This window comes from Lampris incognitus, chromosome 12, assembly GCF_029633865.1.
Source record: "Lampris incognitus isolate fLamInc1 chromosome 12, fLamInc1.hap2, whole genome shotgun sequence".
Classification (NCBI taxonomy): domain Eukaryota; kingdom Metazoa; phylum Chordata; class Actinopteri; order Lampriformes; family Lampridae; genus Lampris; species Lampris incognitus.
The window spans coordinates 55,823,663-55,837,203 of NC_079222.1; the positions used below are offsets into that span (position 1 = coordinate 55,823,663).

At 43.7% G+C, this 13,541-nt stretch overlaps 1 protein-coding gene across 3 annotated transcripts in view; it reads right to left on the reverse strand.

Annotated features, from left to right (window-relative positions):
* auh (AU RNA binding protein/enoyl-CoA hydratase) overlaps positions 1-13,279 on the reverse strand; it is a 140,328-nt gene extending 127,049 nt beyond the window's left edge. For all 3 annotated transcript variants that reach the window (XM_056290720.1, XM_056290719.1, XM_056290718.1), the window contains exon 1: positions 12,838-13,279. In XM_056290720.1, the coding sequence (XP_056146695.1) occupies positions 12,838-13,039 (202 nt within the window). In that variant the 5' untranslated portion in view covers positions 13,040-13,279. The remainder of the gene's footprint in view (positions 1-12,837) is intronic.
* Between the last annotated feature and the right edge of the window lie 262 nt (positions 13,280-13,541).

Below are 13,541 nucleotides of genomic sequence, written 5' to 3' on the forward strand. Positions count from 1 at the left end.
GTGCTAGTAATTTGGATAACAATTTAAAGTCAGCATTCAGTAAACTTATTGGGCGATAAGAGCAGCAAGCTAAGGGATCTTTGTCTTTTTTCAAGAGGAGAGAAATAGAGGCTTGATTAAGAGTTTGAGGAAGACGTCCAGCGACAAGTGATTCGTTAAACATATCTAATAGTAAAGGGGCCAGCTTGTGCCAAAACTTCTTATAAAATTCAGATGGAAAACCATCTGGGCCTGGGCACTTCCCATTTTGCAGAGATGTAGCAGCTGCGTGAAGTTCTGAAATAGTAATTGAATTCTCTAATATTTTCACGTCTGATAGACCAATAGAGGGAATATCTAAATTTTCAAAGAAGGTATCATAATTAGGAGGAGATGGACCTTGATCAGAAGAGTAAAGAGATACATAAAATTCCTTAAAAATATTATTAATTTCTAAAGGGTCAGTAGTTTTACCTGAATCTGTTTGGATCTGAGAAATGTGACGCGATGTAGCCATTTGGCGCAACTGGTGTGATAGTAGCTTGCTGGCCTTATCACCATGTTCATAGAACTGGGATCTCGACTGGAGCAAGAGCTCAGTAGTGCGATGAGTCATGAGGGCATCGTACTCAGCTTGTAAGGAGAGACGTTCCTTGTAAATATCTGGGGACTGGGAGGAAGCATACAAGTTATCAAGTTGAGAAATACTCTTTGCCAGCCTAGATAATTTTTCCTCTCTAACTTTTCTCTCATGTCTTGAATAAGACATTATTTCCCCCCTAATATATGCCTTTAATGTCTCCCACAGCAAAGAAGCAGACACATCAGCTGTTTTGTTTACACTCACAAAAAGTCAATCTGTTGTGAAACAAAGTTAACAAAATTCTCATTCGATAGTAAGCGTGTATTAAGACGCCATGGTGAGTGCGTGTTGATTATGTTTTTGAAAAAATGTTCATTGAGATTGGAGCATGGTCAGATATAATAGCATTGTATTTGCAGTCTGACACCGATGAAAGTAGTCTATTATCAACCAAGAAAAAGTCAATACGGGTGAAAGTGTGATGCACATGGGAGAAGAAAGAATATTCCCTTTTAGAAGGGTTGAAAAAGCGCCAGGCATCAGAAACTGCAAACTCTTCCATGAAAGACTGGATTACTTTGGCAGATTTCGAAGGTGAGCAAACCTTAGAGGAGGAGCGGTCCAACTGAGGATTGAGCCAGCAATTAAAGTCACCTCCTAAAAATCAAACAGGAAATAGGGAGAATTGAGAAGAGACGTTTAAAAAAGGCCTCGTCGTCATAATTTGGAGCATATACATTTGCCAAAATCAAGTGAGTGTTATGTATTTGGCCAGTAGCAATAACGAATCTACCATTTGGATCAGAAATAACAGATGAATAAATAAATGGAACAGATTTGTGCAGCAGAATGGCAACCCCCCGTGATTTGCCCTGGAATGTAGAATGGTATATCTGACCCACCCATCCCCTTTTCAATCTGGCATGATCAGAAGCTTTAAGATGGGTTTCTTGTAAAAATATCACCTGAGCACCAAGAGTGTGAAGATGATGCAACACCTTGCTACGTTGTATGGGGTTAGTGAGTCCTTTACAGTTAAAACTAACGAATTTAATGCCCCCCCCCATATGAAGGCACTTTTAAATTAGTATGAGACATGACTAAGCATATACAGTGCTATATACAAGGGCAGCACGACAGTAGTAGAGCATAACACTGAAAACAAATGCCTGACTGATGGGGAAAAAAGAAAAAAGAGGACCAAGAACAAAAACGAAAAACAAAACCGAACCAAAACCAAAAGCCCTTCCACCCACCCACCCACTGGCAGAAGCATCCCCCCAAACGGGATGCGCGCAACTTGACCCCAAAAAACAGACAAACTATCACGCCTCCTAGTAGCTCTGATAAAAACCAGCCAAACACTACTCGGCGTCCACTAAGAAAATGTGACATTTTAAGGAAACAATAAAAATATACAATAATAAACAGGCTTATAGCCTAATAATGTAAATATGTATGGTCTAAGCAGCTACATGTAACTATTCCACCCTAGAAAAAGTAGACAAGCAGAATGAATTTGCAGCATCAAACAAGCTTAACATGAAAGTGACTCCTGTTGTTAAAACTTCGAAGTTGAAGTATTCATGCATAATTAAACAGCAAACGTGTATTCAAGTTTTAACTGTAAACAACTTAAGATTTTTTAAAAAAAGCAGCAAAAAGTGAACAGAAAACAGTGGTAACATCAGTCTCTAGCATAGACTGGTCTCTAACCGTAGGCAATCTAACGTCCCTGAAGCAAGGCACTATGGGAAATGTAGTCTTATCACCTGGCAGTAGCGGCTAACCAACTAGCCAGTTAGCATGTCAGCTAAACTGCATCAAGATCGACAACTTTTTTAATGTTTTTCTCAACAAAATCTGATGCCAAAGCAGGGTCATCAAACCTGTGAGCTTGTCCGCTGGGTAAGGTAATGCGAAGCGTTGCCGGGTAGAGAAGACCAAACTTGATGTTTGGGCAAGAGTGGAGCTCCTTTTTCACTTTGGCAAAGGCGGCCCGTTTCTTGGCCGTCGCTGGAGGGAAATCCGGGAAAATCGAGATCCTCCCGCCATTGTAGGAGAGAGGAGAGGCTTCCCCGGCGCGTCGCAGAATCTGGTTCCGAACTTGAAACAGGTTAACCCGAATAACAAGCGGACGTGGAGGTTCACCATCTTTGGGGCTTGCACGGAGGGTACGATGGGCCCGATCCAGTACAGGTTTGTCATCAAGTCCCAAAAGGTCTTGTAAGAGTTGGGCAGTAAACTTGGTGGGTCGCTGGCCTTCCAGACCCTCAGACAGGCCCACCAGGCGTACATTATTCCATCTTGACCGCCCCTCCAGGTCCTCGCATTTCTTGGAGAGAGCGTCGACCAGGGTGCTAACATTAGCTTGAAGGTCGGCTAGCCTGCTATCGTGGTCGTTAGCCGAGCGCTCGAGGTCAGTTATAGTCTCAGTCTGAGAGGCCATTTTAGCTTCGATTGACTCCAGAACCGCCGTAATCTCTCTTTAGACAGCACCCGAGACGATGAATTCAAATTTATTGATGATATCGGAGCGCATTTTGTCCATCATCTGCCCCATATTCATTAACAGGGCTTCATTAGCATCTAGCTGCTGCTGGGGTTCTGGCTCAGGAGAAAGCCGAGGCTTGTTGCCGCGACCTGATTTGGGAGCGTCGGATTTCCCTCTATTTGCCATCATAGATCGTCCTCAGTCGAAAAAAAAATCACTTAAAGCAAGTAGCTGCAAAAGTAAAGCTCGAAAAGCTACAAAAGTGTAAAATAGTGCAAAAAAGTATAAATTAAGTCACATTTCGGCGGAGCACCTGCAAAACACGTCCTACATCAAGCCTGCTCAGCAGCGCCCCCCAATTAGTCCATGGGCCAGAGCCCAAAATTTCCTATTTCGGTACACTCAAGGTGGCAAAACTTACTTATAATTTTTGAAAGGATCCATGTCTGTAGATGATATTTTGGTATGATAACCATTCCTGAGTGGCAGCTGTATCACAGTTATCAGCTCATGAAGTTAACCACCCCCTAAAGTAAATTGCATTTTAGACGCTGGTGCATATCCTGGTTTAGCCTCATGGTCAGGACATTTTTCAATGTTCTATAATATTGTCTTTGGTATCATTTTAAAGGGGACCTTCTTAGCTTTCATTCAAGCCCTGTTGTGGATATTTCTCACAAATATAGAGGTCACTTGAGCTCTTCAACCCGTCAATAACACACATCTTTCTGCAATTTTCGCCTAAACTATATACTTTCTTTTAGCCCTGTGGCATCTAGGAATATCAGGGACACAAAACACAAAAACTGGAATACTCACAGGACTGTAGAGATTCAGGAAATGTATAATATACCCATACTATTTCATTGTGTGAGGTGATTGTGAACCTTAAATTAGAAGGGCATTATTACTAAGAAACTAACTAGACCAAAGCCAGTTAGTCCATGGGTCAGACCAGATATCGATATCACCCAAGGTGACACAACTTCACTGGTGCCATTTTATTTGGTACACTAACAGAAGTAAAATAATACATGATAACCTTTCCAAATGAGCAGCTATTTCATTTTTCTTTCAGGAAACCTGTTTCTGTGCCTCTCACGATTGTGTATTTGCCCAGATTTTTACAAATATAGCATTTCAACACCCCTTGTACTGATTAGCCTAGCTTAAACTCTGGGACAGTTCTTAGTTGGCCAACAACCAAGGATAACCAGTACTGTGTACTTCCATTCATTGTGCTAAGCTAGGCTAACGTGCAGCCAGATAGCTTTCTACTAAACACATATAGAGGAAACTGGTATCTATCTTCTTGTCTCACTCTGGAGAAGATTGTAAGCTAATTTCCCATAATGTTAGCATGTTCTTTTAATGTATATGTTAATATGATTAGTTAAAGTGGCTACGAGGAACTTTCATCTTGTGTTGATTTTAGCGGCCTCATGTGGACAAAATACAGCTGTTGCATAGCAACTAGGTAATGTATCTATTTGTGGCTATGTAAGATAAATAATGGTAATATGACGCTGGTGAAGCAAAGTAAACTTTGTTTTAGTAGTGTTCATACACCTAAGTTACATGTATTTGTTTGTATGTGGCAGGTGAAAACTGACTGAATATGGCCACTGGTGAACAAGCAAGTTTTTACCCAATACCAAAGCGCCCACGGGTGGAGTGCATTATCCACTGTTCTGATGACACAGATAAGCTGGTTTCACTACAAAGTGTCGACTCATGGAGAACTCTGCTCAGGGCAGCTCAGATACGAAATCATGCACCAGTTTTGAAACTGGCAAAAGACATTCCTGAGGGACAGATTCCAGCAATCTACTACCACAGAAAGTGTCGCAGTATCTTCACTATGAAGCAAATTCTTGATGGCCTCCTTGCAAAAGAAAAGAAAAGTTGTGTCTCTGCTGAAGAGAAACAATCTAAGAGAGTAGCTCGACATGCTCCAAGTATATCTAGGACTTATGATGCAGAGTGCATATTTTGTCAGAAAAACAGCAAATATTCCAAGAGACAGAATACGAGAGAAGTACTGGTGCAGTGTCGAGAACTGCGAGCTGATGCAAAGATCAGGAGTGCAGCCACAAAGAAAAGGGACAGCAGAATCCTTGCCATTGTGAGTAGAGACCTTGTAGCAGCTGAAGGGCACTACCACAGGTCATGCTATAGACTTTACACCAAAGAAGAGGTTTCCAAAGGAGAGGTTGCCAGCAATGAAGATGATGATGCTGCAGCCCAGTATGAAGCTGCTGTGAATAAGGCATACAATGAGCTGTTCCTCTTCATCAGGATGGAGCTTTTTGGCAATCCTCAAGTGATGACAATGACTGATCTCTCTTCTAGACTGGTAGCTTCAATGAACTCCCAAGGCATTGCCCAAGTCAAGGAATCAACCGAGAAGCACATAAGGCGAAACCTGGAGAGTGAGTTTGCTGTAGCCTTGCAGATATTCCCTGATGAGAAAGGAAAATTCCTCCTCTATCCCGATAACTTGTCCATGAGGGAACTTGCCAAAGAAAATCAGTCTCTCAAAAGGGAGCTGCAGACCCTGAAAAGTGTCAGTGCACAAGATGTTATAGCCAAAGCAGCCATCAAATTGAGAGCAGACATTAAAAGTCAAGATGTTCCTCAAACCTGGCCGCCTGAAGTCAAACCAGAAGCAGAATGTCCTACCATTCCAGAGTCGCTCATTATCTTCCTGTACTCTCTACTCACAGGCTCAAATGATCCTGATCATGCATCCCAGAGAGTGCAGTGCCTTCTGCAGTCATTTGGCCATGACATAGTATATGCAGTGACATGTGGAAATACCAAGCCTTCCAAGCACATTGTTCTGCCATTCAGTGTCAAATCGTTGACAGGAAATGTAGAGTTGATAAACATCCTCAACCGACTTGGTCACAGTGTGTCCTATTCACACATGGAAGAGATCAACACTGCCCTGTGTCTCCAGAAACTCTCATCATCAGGGAGTGGCATTGCCCTTCCAGCTAACATCCATCCTGGCATATTCACAACTTTAGCCTGGGACAATAGCGACCGTCTTGAAGAAACTGTCAGTGGTGAGGGAACATCTCACAGAGTCAATGGGATTGCTGTGCAAGCAAAGCCAGTCAACCCACTTCCTGTCCAACCCATGCCCACTGTTCCCAAAACAAAGAAGAGAAGCATTGATGGACCCCCACCAATGTTACCAACTTACAATGCTGGACAACGGGTAGGGCCACCACAAAGCAAAAAGTCAGATGCCGATACTGCAGCCAATACTAAGCTTGCCAGAGAGAAAAACCTTCTTTGGGTCCTAGCACGCATGTCACAACAAGAAGAACAGTCAGTCAGCAGCTGGACAGGCTTCAACATCCTGACTCGAGGAGAGATGACGGTCATCCCCGACAATATAGGCTATCTGCCTACCATCAATGCTCCAGCGACACAAATGTCTACTGTCAACGAGGTGCTTAACCAGTCACTGAGCATCATGCAGTGCTTAGGCCTGAGGAAGATTGTCTGTGTCTTTGACCAAGCCCTGTATGCCAAGGCTGTCGAGATCACATGGAAACACCATGACAAGTTCCATGATATCATCGTTAGGCTTGGGGTATTCCACACCATCTGCACACTGCTGGCAATAATAGGAAAGCGTTTCCAAGATGCTGGACTCAAAGACCTCTGCATTGAGTCTGGCATGATTGCAGAAGGCTCAATTGCTGGTGTTATGGATGGCCGCAAGTACAACAGGGCAGTGCGACTACACAAGCTCCTGTATGAGGCTCTCATGCGACTGACCTTGAATGGTTTCCTGTCCTGGTTGGAAGAAACTCACAGGAATGACATGGTTCACCTGAATGAGACACTGAAGACCATTGACAGCCTTGGGAAAGAAGTCTCACAACATGCTTTGAAGGAGGTCCTCAAGAACAGCTCTTGTACACGCATCATGGATCTATTTGAAGTCTACCGTGAGTTCCTTAGAGGTGGAAACGGCAGCCTCTCGAACTTCTGGATGTCCTATTTGGACATGGTTGAAATCTTGTTGGGGCTCATCCGAGCATCCAGAGAGGGAGACTGGATGCTACACTTGGCTAGCATTCGAGCAATGATCCCATGGTGCTTTGCTTATGACAGGATGAATTATGCACGCTACCTCCCCTACTACTACGCCCAGATGTCTGAGCTGCCCATTACACCCAGATGTGTACACAGAATTCATGGAAGGAGGCTTCTCAGTCCAACTGGGCTCCACCAATCCCTTTGGCCGAGTCCCTGTTGACCAAGCTATAGAAGAAACGGTGAACAAAGACACCCAAACAGCTGGAGGGACAAAGGGATTCAGCTTGAAGCCAGGAGCTGTGACCAAATATTATCTCACAGCTGAGTATAGAAGCATGTACCTCAGACAGCTGAGAGACCTGACAGGTCAAGGCAGGTGCAAATGGTCTCATCCAGATCTACAGAGTCCAAGGATCAAGAGAGATGAAGCAGATGTCCAGTCTCTCATGGACCTTATGGAGAATAACTGGCTCAATCCTATGCCCCCTGATGAGATTGATTTGGTTAGCCTCTCCACTGGCAACATGGCTCCACCTGATGTGACCATAGATCTCTTGAGAGCTCTTGAGAAAGGAGAAGAGGCCTACCAAGCATTCCAGCAAACAAGGTTAGATGCAGACCCACCACCTGTGAAATTCCACGACAAGATGACCAAGCAAAGTCTGAAAACATTCTCCAACGTCAGCACAAAACAAGCTCATGGAAAGAAAGCACAGGATGTGGTTCTGAAGGCAGATAGAAACCTTTTCAGTCACATGATCCTGGTGGCTGAAAGCAGGAAGGTGAATCTGAAGGATGTCCTTGCCTACCCATTGGGCCCACTACCATGGGCACTGGCAAATGCTGATGGGTCCTTACGAAAAACAAACAAGGCTGCACTTGCCAGAGAGCTTGAAAAGAATGTATCTCCTGCAGAAGACATCCCAATCCCATCTACTTCCATCATTGATGGGATGAGCCTGGTCCAAAAAATGAATGGCAACAACAAAACCTTTGCACAGGTGGCAGAGTCAGCCTTGACCCAGGTCCTCCATGAGGGAGCACAGAGTGGGAGGATTGATGTTGTTTTTGATGTCTATCACCAGACTTCGATCAAAGATGCTGAACGACTGAACCGGGGTGGAGACATCACTCTCCAGTACAAGAATCTTGCAGGGGGACACCACGTCCAGCAGTGGAGAAAATTTCTGTGCAGTTCCTCCAACAAGACCAGTCTCATCAAGTTTCTGGTGGAAGAGTGGAAACTCCCACGATACAGAGCTATGCTGCATGGTAAGGTGTTGTACATGACCTGTGAGGAAACCTGCTACAAGTTGACAGAAGATGGGTGTGAGGAAGCAGCAGAACTGCACTCCACACATGAGGAAGCTGACACCCGTCTGCTCCTGCATGCATTGCATGCAGCAAATGCGGGCTCAAAGTCAGTTATCATCACAGCTGAGGACACTGATGTCATGGTGCTTTGTCTTGGCTTCCAGAAGGACATCACCTGTCCCATCTACCAGAAGTGTGGGACTCAGAACCGCACACGGTTTGTCGACATCACCAAACTGGCAAGTTCACTTGGAGACAGCATCTGTGACAGCCTAATTGGCTTACATGCCTTCACAGGCTGCGACACTGTCAGTGCATTCGCTGGTCGAGGGAAGCTGAATGCCCTGAAGATAGTGAGAAAGCACACTTCCTGCCAAGAGACTTTTAGTCAACTGGGACAGACATGGAATGTGAGTAATGAGCTGTTCCAGAAAATTGAGCAGTTCACCTGTCGGATGTATGTTGCTAATAGCAGCACTGCTGAGGTGAACAAACTGCGTTACCAGCTCTTCTGCACCAAAAGGGGAGCGGTTGAGTCCAGCCAGCTGCCACCATGTAGAGACTGTCTCTTTATGCATGTTCAACGAGCCAACTATCAGGCAGCAATATGGAAGTGCTGTCTGCAGGCTAACCCTGTGGTGCCAAGCCCTACTGAGTATGGATGGACAGACGATGAAGGCAAGCTGGCCATTTACTGGATGCGCTCCCCACCTGCACCAGATGTGGTCTTGGAAATGCTAACATGCAAGTGTGTGCATTCATGCAAAATGCCAAGCTGCATGTGCCTGTCAAATGGACTTCCATGCACAGACATGTGCAGGTTACAGACCTGCAGTAACCAAAAACAGCAGGATGGTCCAGAACTGGACTTTGAACTTGGGGAGTCAGATGATGAGAGAAACGAGCAGTTTGATGAATGACAGTGTGATGATTCTGATGGTATTACTGTGGTAGTAGTCTATTGATGCACAGGATGTTGATTCTGGATTTGGTTACCCAGAGCTTGATAACAATAATGTAACCATATTCACATATACCCATTACCCTACCCATTACCATTACATATACCCACTAATGATATGGGATTACATGTATCATTGACTAAGTATATGTAAATGTCAATGTTGTTTAAAATATTAAAATAGTTCATTACCTCACTATGGTATTCCTTTTTATCATGTATTTTGATTGTGTATTTAAACAAATGTATAGAGACCAGTTTGTGACCTAACTGGCTTTGGTCTAGTTCTCATTTAAGGCTCACAATCACCTCACACAATGAAATAGTATGGGTATATTATACATATTATACTATTTATATATATTATTTCCTGAATCTTTACAGTCCTGTGAGTATTCCAGTTTTTGTGTTTTGTGTCCCTGATATTCCTAGATGCCACAGGGCTAAAAGAAAGTATATAGTTTAGGCGAAAATTGCAGAAAGATGTGTGTTATTGACGGGTTGAAGAGCTCAAGTGACCTCTATATTTGTGAGAAATATCCACAACAGGGCTTGAATGAAAGCTAAGAAGGTCCCCTTTAAAATGATACCAAAGACAATATTATAGAACATTGAAAAATGTCCTGACCATGAGGCTAAACCAGGATATGCACCAGCGTCTAAAATGCAATTTAGTTTAGCGGGTGGTTAACTTCATGAGCTGATAACTGTGATACAGCTGCCACTCAGGAATGGTTATCATACCAAAATATCATCTACAGACATGGATCCTTTCAAAAATTATAAGTACGTTTTGCCACCTTGAGTGTACCGAAATATCGTCTGGCCCATGGACTAAATCCCTGTGATGTTCTGGTCACACCCTGGCCACTTAACACCCAATTGGCCAAAGAGGTACACTGAAACTAAGCCTATTGCCCAGAAACTGGTCACTTATGTAAAATTCTATCAAACCTCAGACAAAACTATTAAAACTGCAAACAGCAATTTACCAAGGAATATATTTATAAGCTAAAAGGATAACTAAGTCAAAACAGCTAGGCACCACGAAATATATAAGGACACACGAGGTGAAAAACAGCTACAGCTAGAATAAGACAGCTACAGCTAGAATAAGATCCCACTAGTTCCCACTAACCAGCAGCAGATGTATAGAGAACATGACTAATACTCAAGCAGCTGGAATAAGACTAATAGCAACTTTTTAAGCAAGAAATATGATACTTACTCTATTCTAGATGAACCAGCAATTCAGAACCATTCCAGAAGTTAAAATGCACACAGCAATGACACTGAACCAGGACAGACCTATAAATCCCTGCAATATTCTGGTCATACCCTGGCCACTTAACACCCAATTGGCCACAACTCCTCCACCTAACAGCGAATGCTGGAGAGGAATTGCAGCTTATTTCCAGTGGATGCGGAATTTCCCCAACTGTATTGGTGCAGTGGATGACAAGCATATATTGATCCAGCAACCAGGACATATACCCACTTCCAGCTTTCCACCCGCAGACACGGCCAATTGTGTCTGTAGGACACCTGACCAAGCTGGAGGTAACACAGAGATTCGAACTGGCGATTCCCGGTTAGAGTAACTTCTTGACTGCTTGCTGTAGCCACAGCCTTGTGTTAGCTACCAGAATAGCCAAACTTGCTGTCGACAGCACCTCCGTGTTTGACATTAGAATCCACCCACAATGAGTCTTCAGTGGCCCCATATGTGACCCCACATGCAAATTGATTAACCGGGATGAAATAAATGTTTAAATCCAATATTCTGGAGGCACGCACTGGTGATTTTGAGTTCAAAGATGGCTCCATCTGTTGTCCTTTTTTTGCCATACATTATGGTAACGTAAATGCAGCAGATGCCGCAAACAAAGCCATCTTCGAACTTTGCTGTACATAGTCATAACACACAACAAAAAAGTGCACCAGGTGGGCTCATCTTCAAACTCAAAATCAATTAGTACAGGCTGTTGAAATGTTGGATTTAAACATTTATTCCATCCCGACTAAACATCCCGACCCCACTGCTTAGAATGCAGTGGCCTTGGGGATCATGACGATAACTGTGAAAATGCTATAGCTGATTGAGAACATACAGAAAAGTAACACTCTGATTTATTCTTCATCGTTTCCTATGGCCATCACAGGGCCATAGACAGTATGGCCCTGTGATGGCCTGGCAGCCTGTCCAGGGTGTCTCCCAGGCCTGCTGCCCAATGACTGCTGGAATAGGCTCCAGCATCCCCGCGACCCTGAGAGCAGGATAAGTGGTTCAGATAATGGATGGATGGATGGATGGATGGATGGATGGATGGATGGATGGATGGAGTTGTCTTTGGTAAGCGCATGTGACCCCATCTCATAAGCAACAGAAAGGTAGGAATAGCTGGGATCACAACGGGGCAACGTCTTCAATTGATTGTGCACACATCCCCGCATTCACCTCACTCTAACCGGATGCGCTCAAATTACTCAGTGGGGTAGCGCCCTGTCATAAAGCACTTAGGCCCCGCCCCCTTTTGGGGGGCGAGTCGTACCTTTACATAACACGAGAAACAGTAAAATGCTGTAAAGCTGTTGTAATAGCAGCATTAGAATATCGTCTCCAACTAAATCCCAGCCTAGCCTAGACCAAACAGTTTGCTATTAACAGGCTGGTTATTTACAGACAACACTTAGCCTAATACCATCTGCTGTGTCCATCGATAAGCCATGTCTGGCCTCTGTGTTGGGTTTATTGATCAACTTGGACGGTGGGAGGCAGAAGGGGCTTGACGGCTGACCGCTCAAACTTAAGGTATCGCCAACGCTCAGGTTCAGGCAAAATAATTACTAGACATGTCTATAAGACAAAGGTTTGTTTAACACGAAATTAATGCGTAGAAACTTCTCAGCTAAACACACATCAAATCGCATTAACATCTTTAGCATCTGATATTTTTCATCCCCCAAAAAGGGTCGTTTTATAAGGACCCGTAAAGGCCGGTCTGGTTTATAGGACATGAAACCTCTTCCTGTAGTATCTGGTGTCATGTTACATATTGCGTTACACCGGAAGTATGGTCTATAGGACATAAAACCTCTTCCTGTGGTATCTGGTCTCATTAGTTCCATATCGCGTTACACCGTGCAACATAATGCATTGGTACAGCCGGTGTGTCCGCGGCGAGGTAGACGAGGCAACGGTCCGATCGATGACGTCATACATGCTACCTCAGCGTTCCACATCTCATCCATAGTTGTAAACTGTTAGTAGGCACTTTATGCCCCCTTACATGCATAAATATGGACAACCTATGTACTACTTGCAGCAAGTTACATTTAAACGTGTTTCCGTTTAACTGCACCAAAAAGCACGATTTTTAAGTGATAATCCGAGAAAACCTCGATGTTTTGTTTTGCCTTGTTTTGTTTTGTTTTGATGTTTCTTACCTGAATCGTCTCCGTCCAGATATTTAACTCGCAGGTCATCCTTTATGTCGGAGCTGTAACAACGCGCCGGTGCAAACGCTGTTTTATATGACGGGGCAAACTGCGAGTTGAAATAAGCTCCCAATCTGCACACATTCTCCAGGTTTCCTGTGTGGAGACGAAGGGTTTGTGAAGCGTTTCTGCACCCCACTAGGACGGCCATAGTGTCACGCTGCAGTGTTGTTTTGACTTTCAACTTTTTTTTCCTTTTTGTCCTTCTTCTTCTGCTGCTGCTTCTTCTTCTTCCGCTTCTTTTTCTTCTTCTGCTTCTTCTTCTTCTACTTCGTCTGCTTCTTTTTCTTCTGCTTCTTCTTCTTCTTCCTCTTCTTCTGCTTCTTCTTCTTCTGCTTCTTTTTCGTCTGCCTCTTCTTCTTCTTCTTCTTCTTCTTCTTCGTCTCTTCCTCCTGCTCTTTATATGGCAGGTGGCAATCAACGACATAGTGCATTACCTCCACTAATAGGTATGGAGTGTGAATTGGGCTTTTGTAAAAAAAAAAAAAGATCCTATTAAGCAAGTCTTCAATTTTATTGTAACGTCCAAGTCACACTGTTCCCCATCACGTCTCTGTAAAATATATTTTAAATCATAATTTAACTGCAGTTCCCTAAGGTTTTGCATCAAGTATATTCTCTTTCGAGAGTATAACGGGAGAAAACAGGAAAAA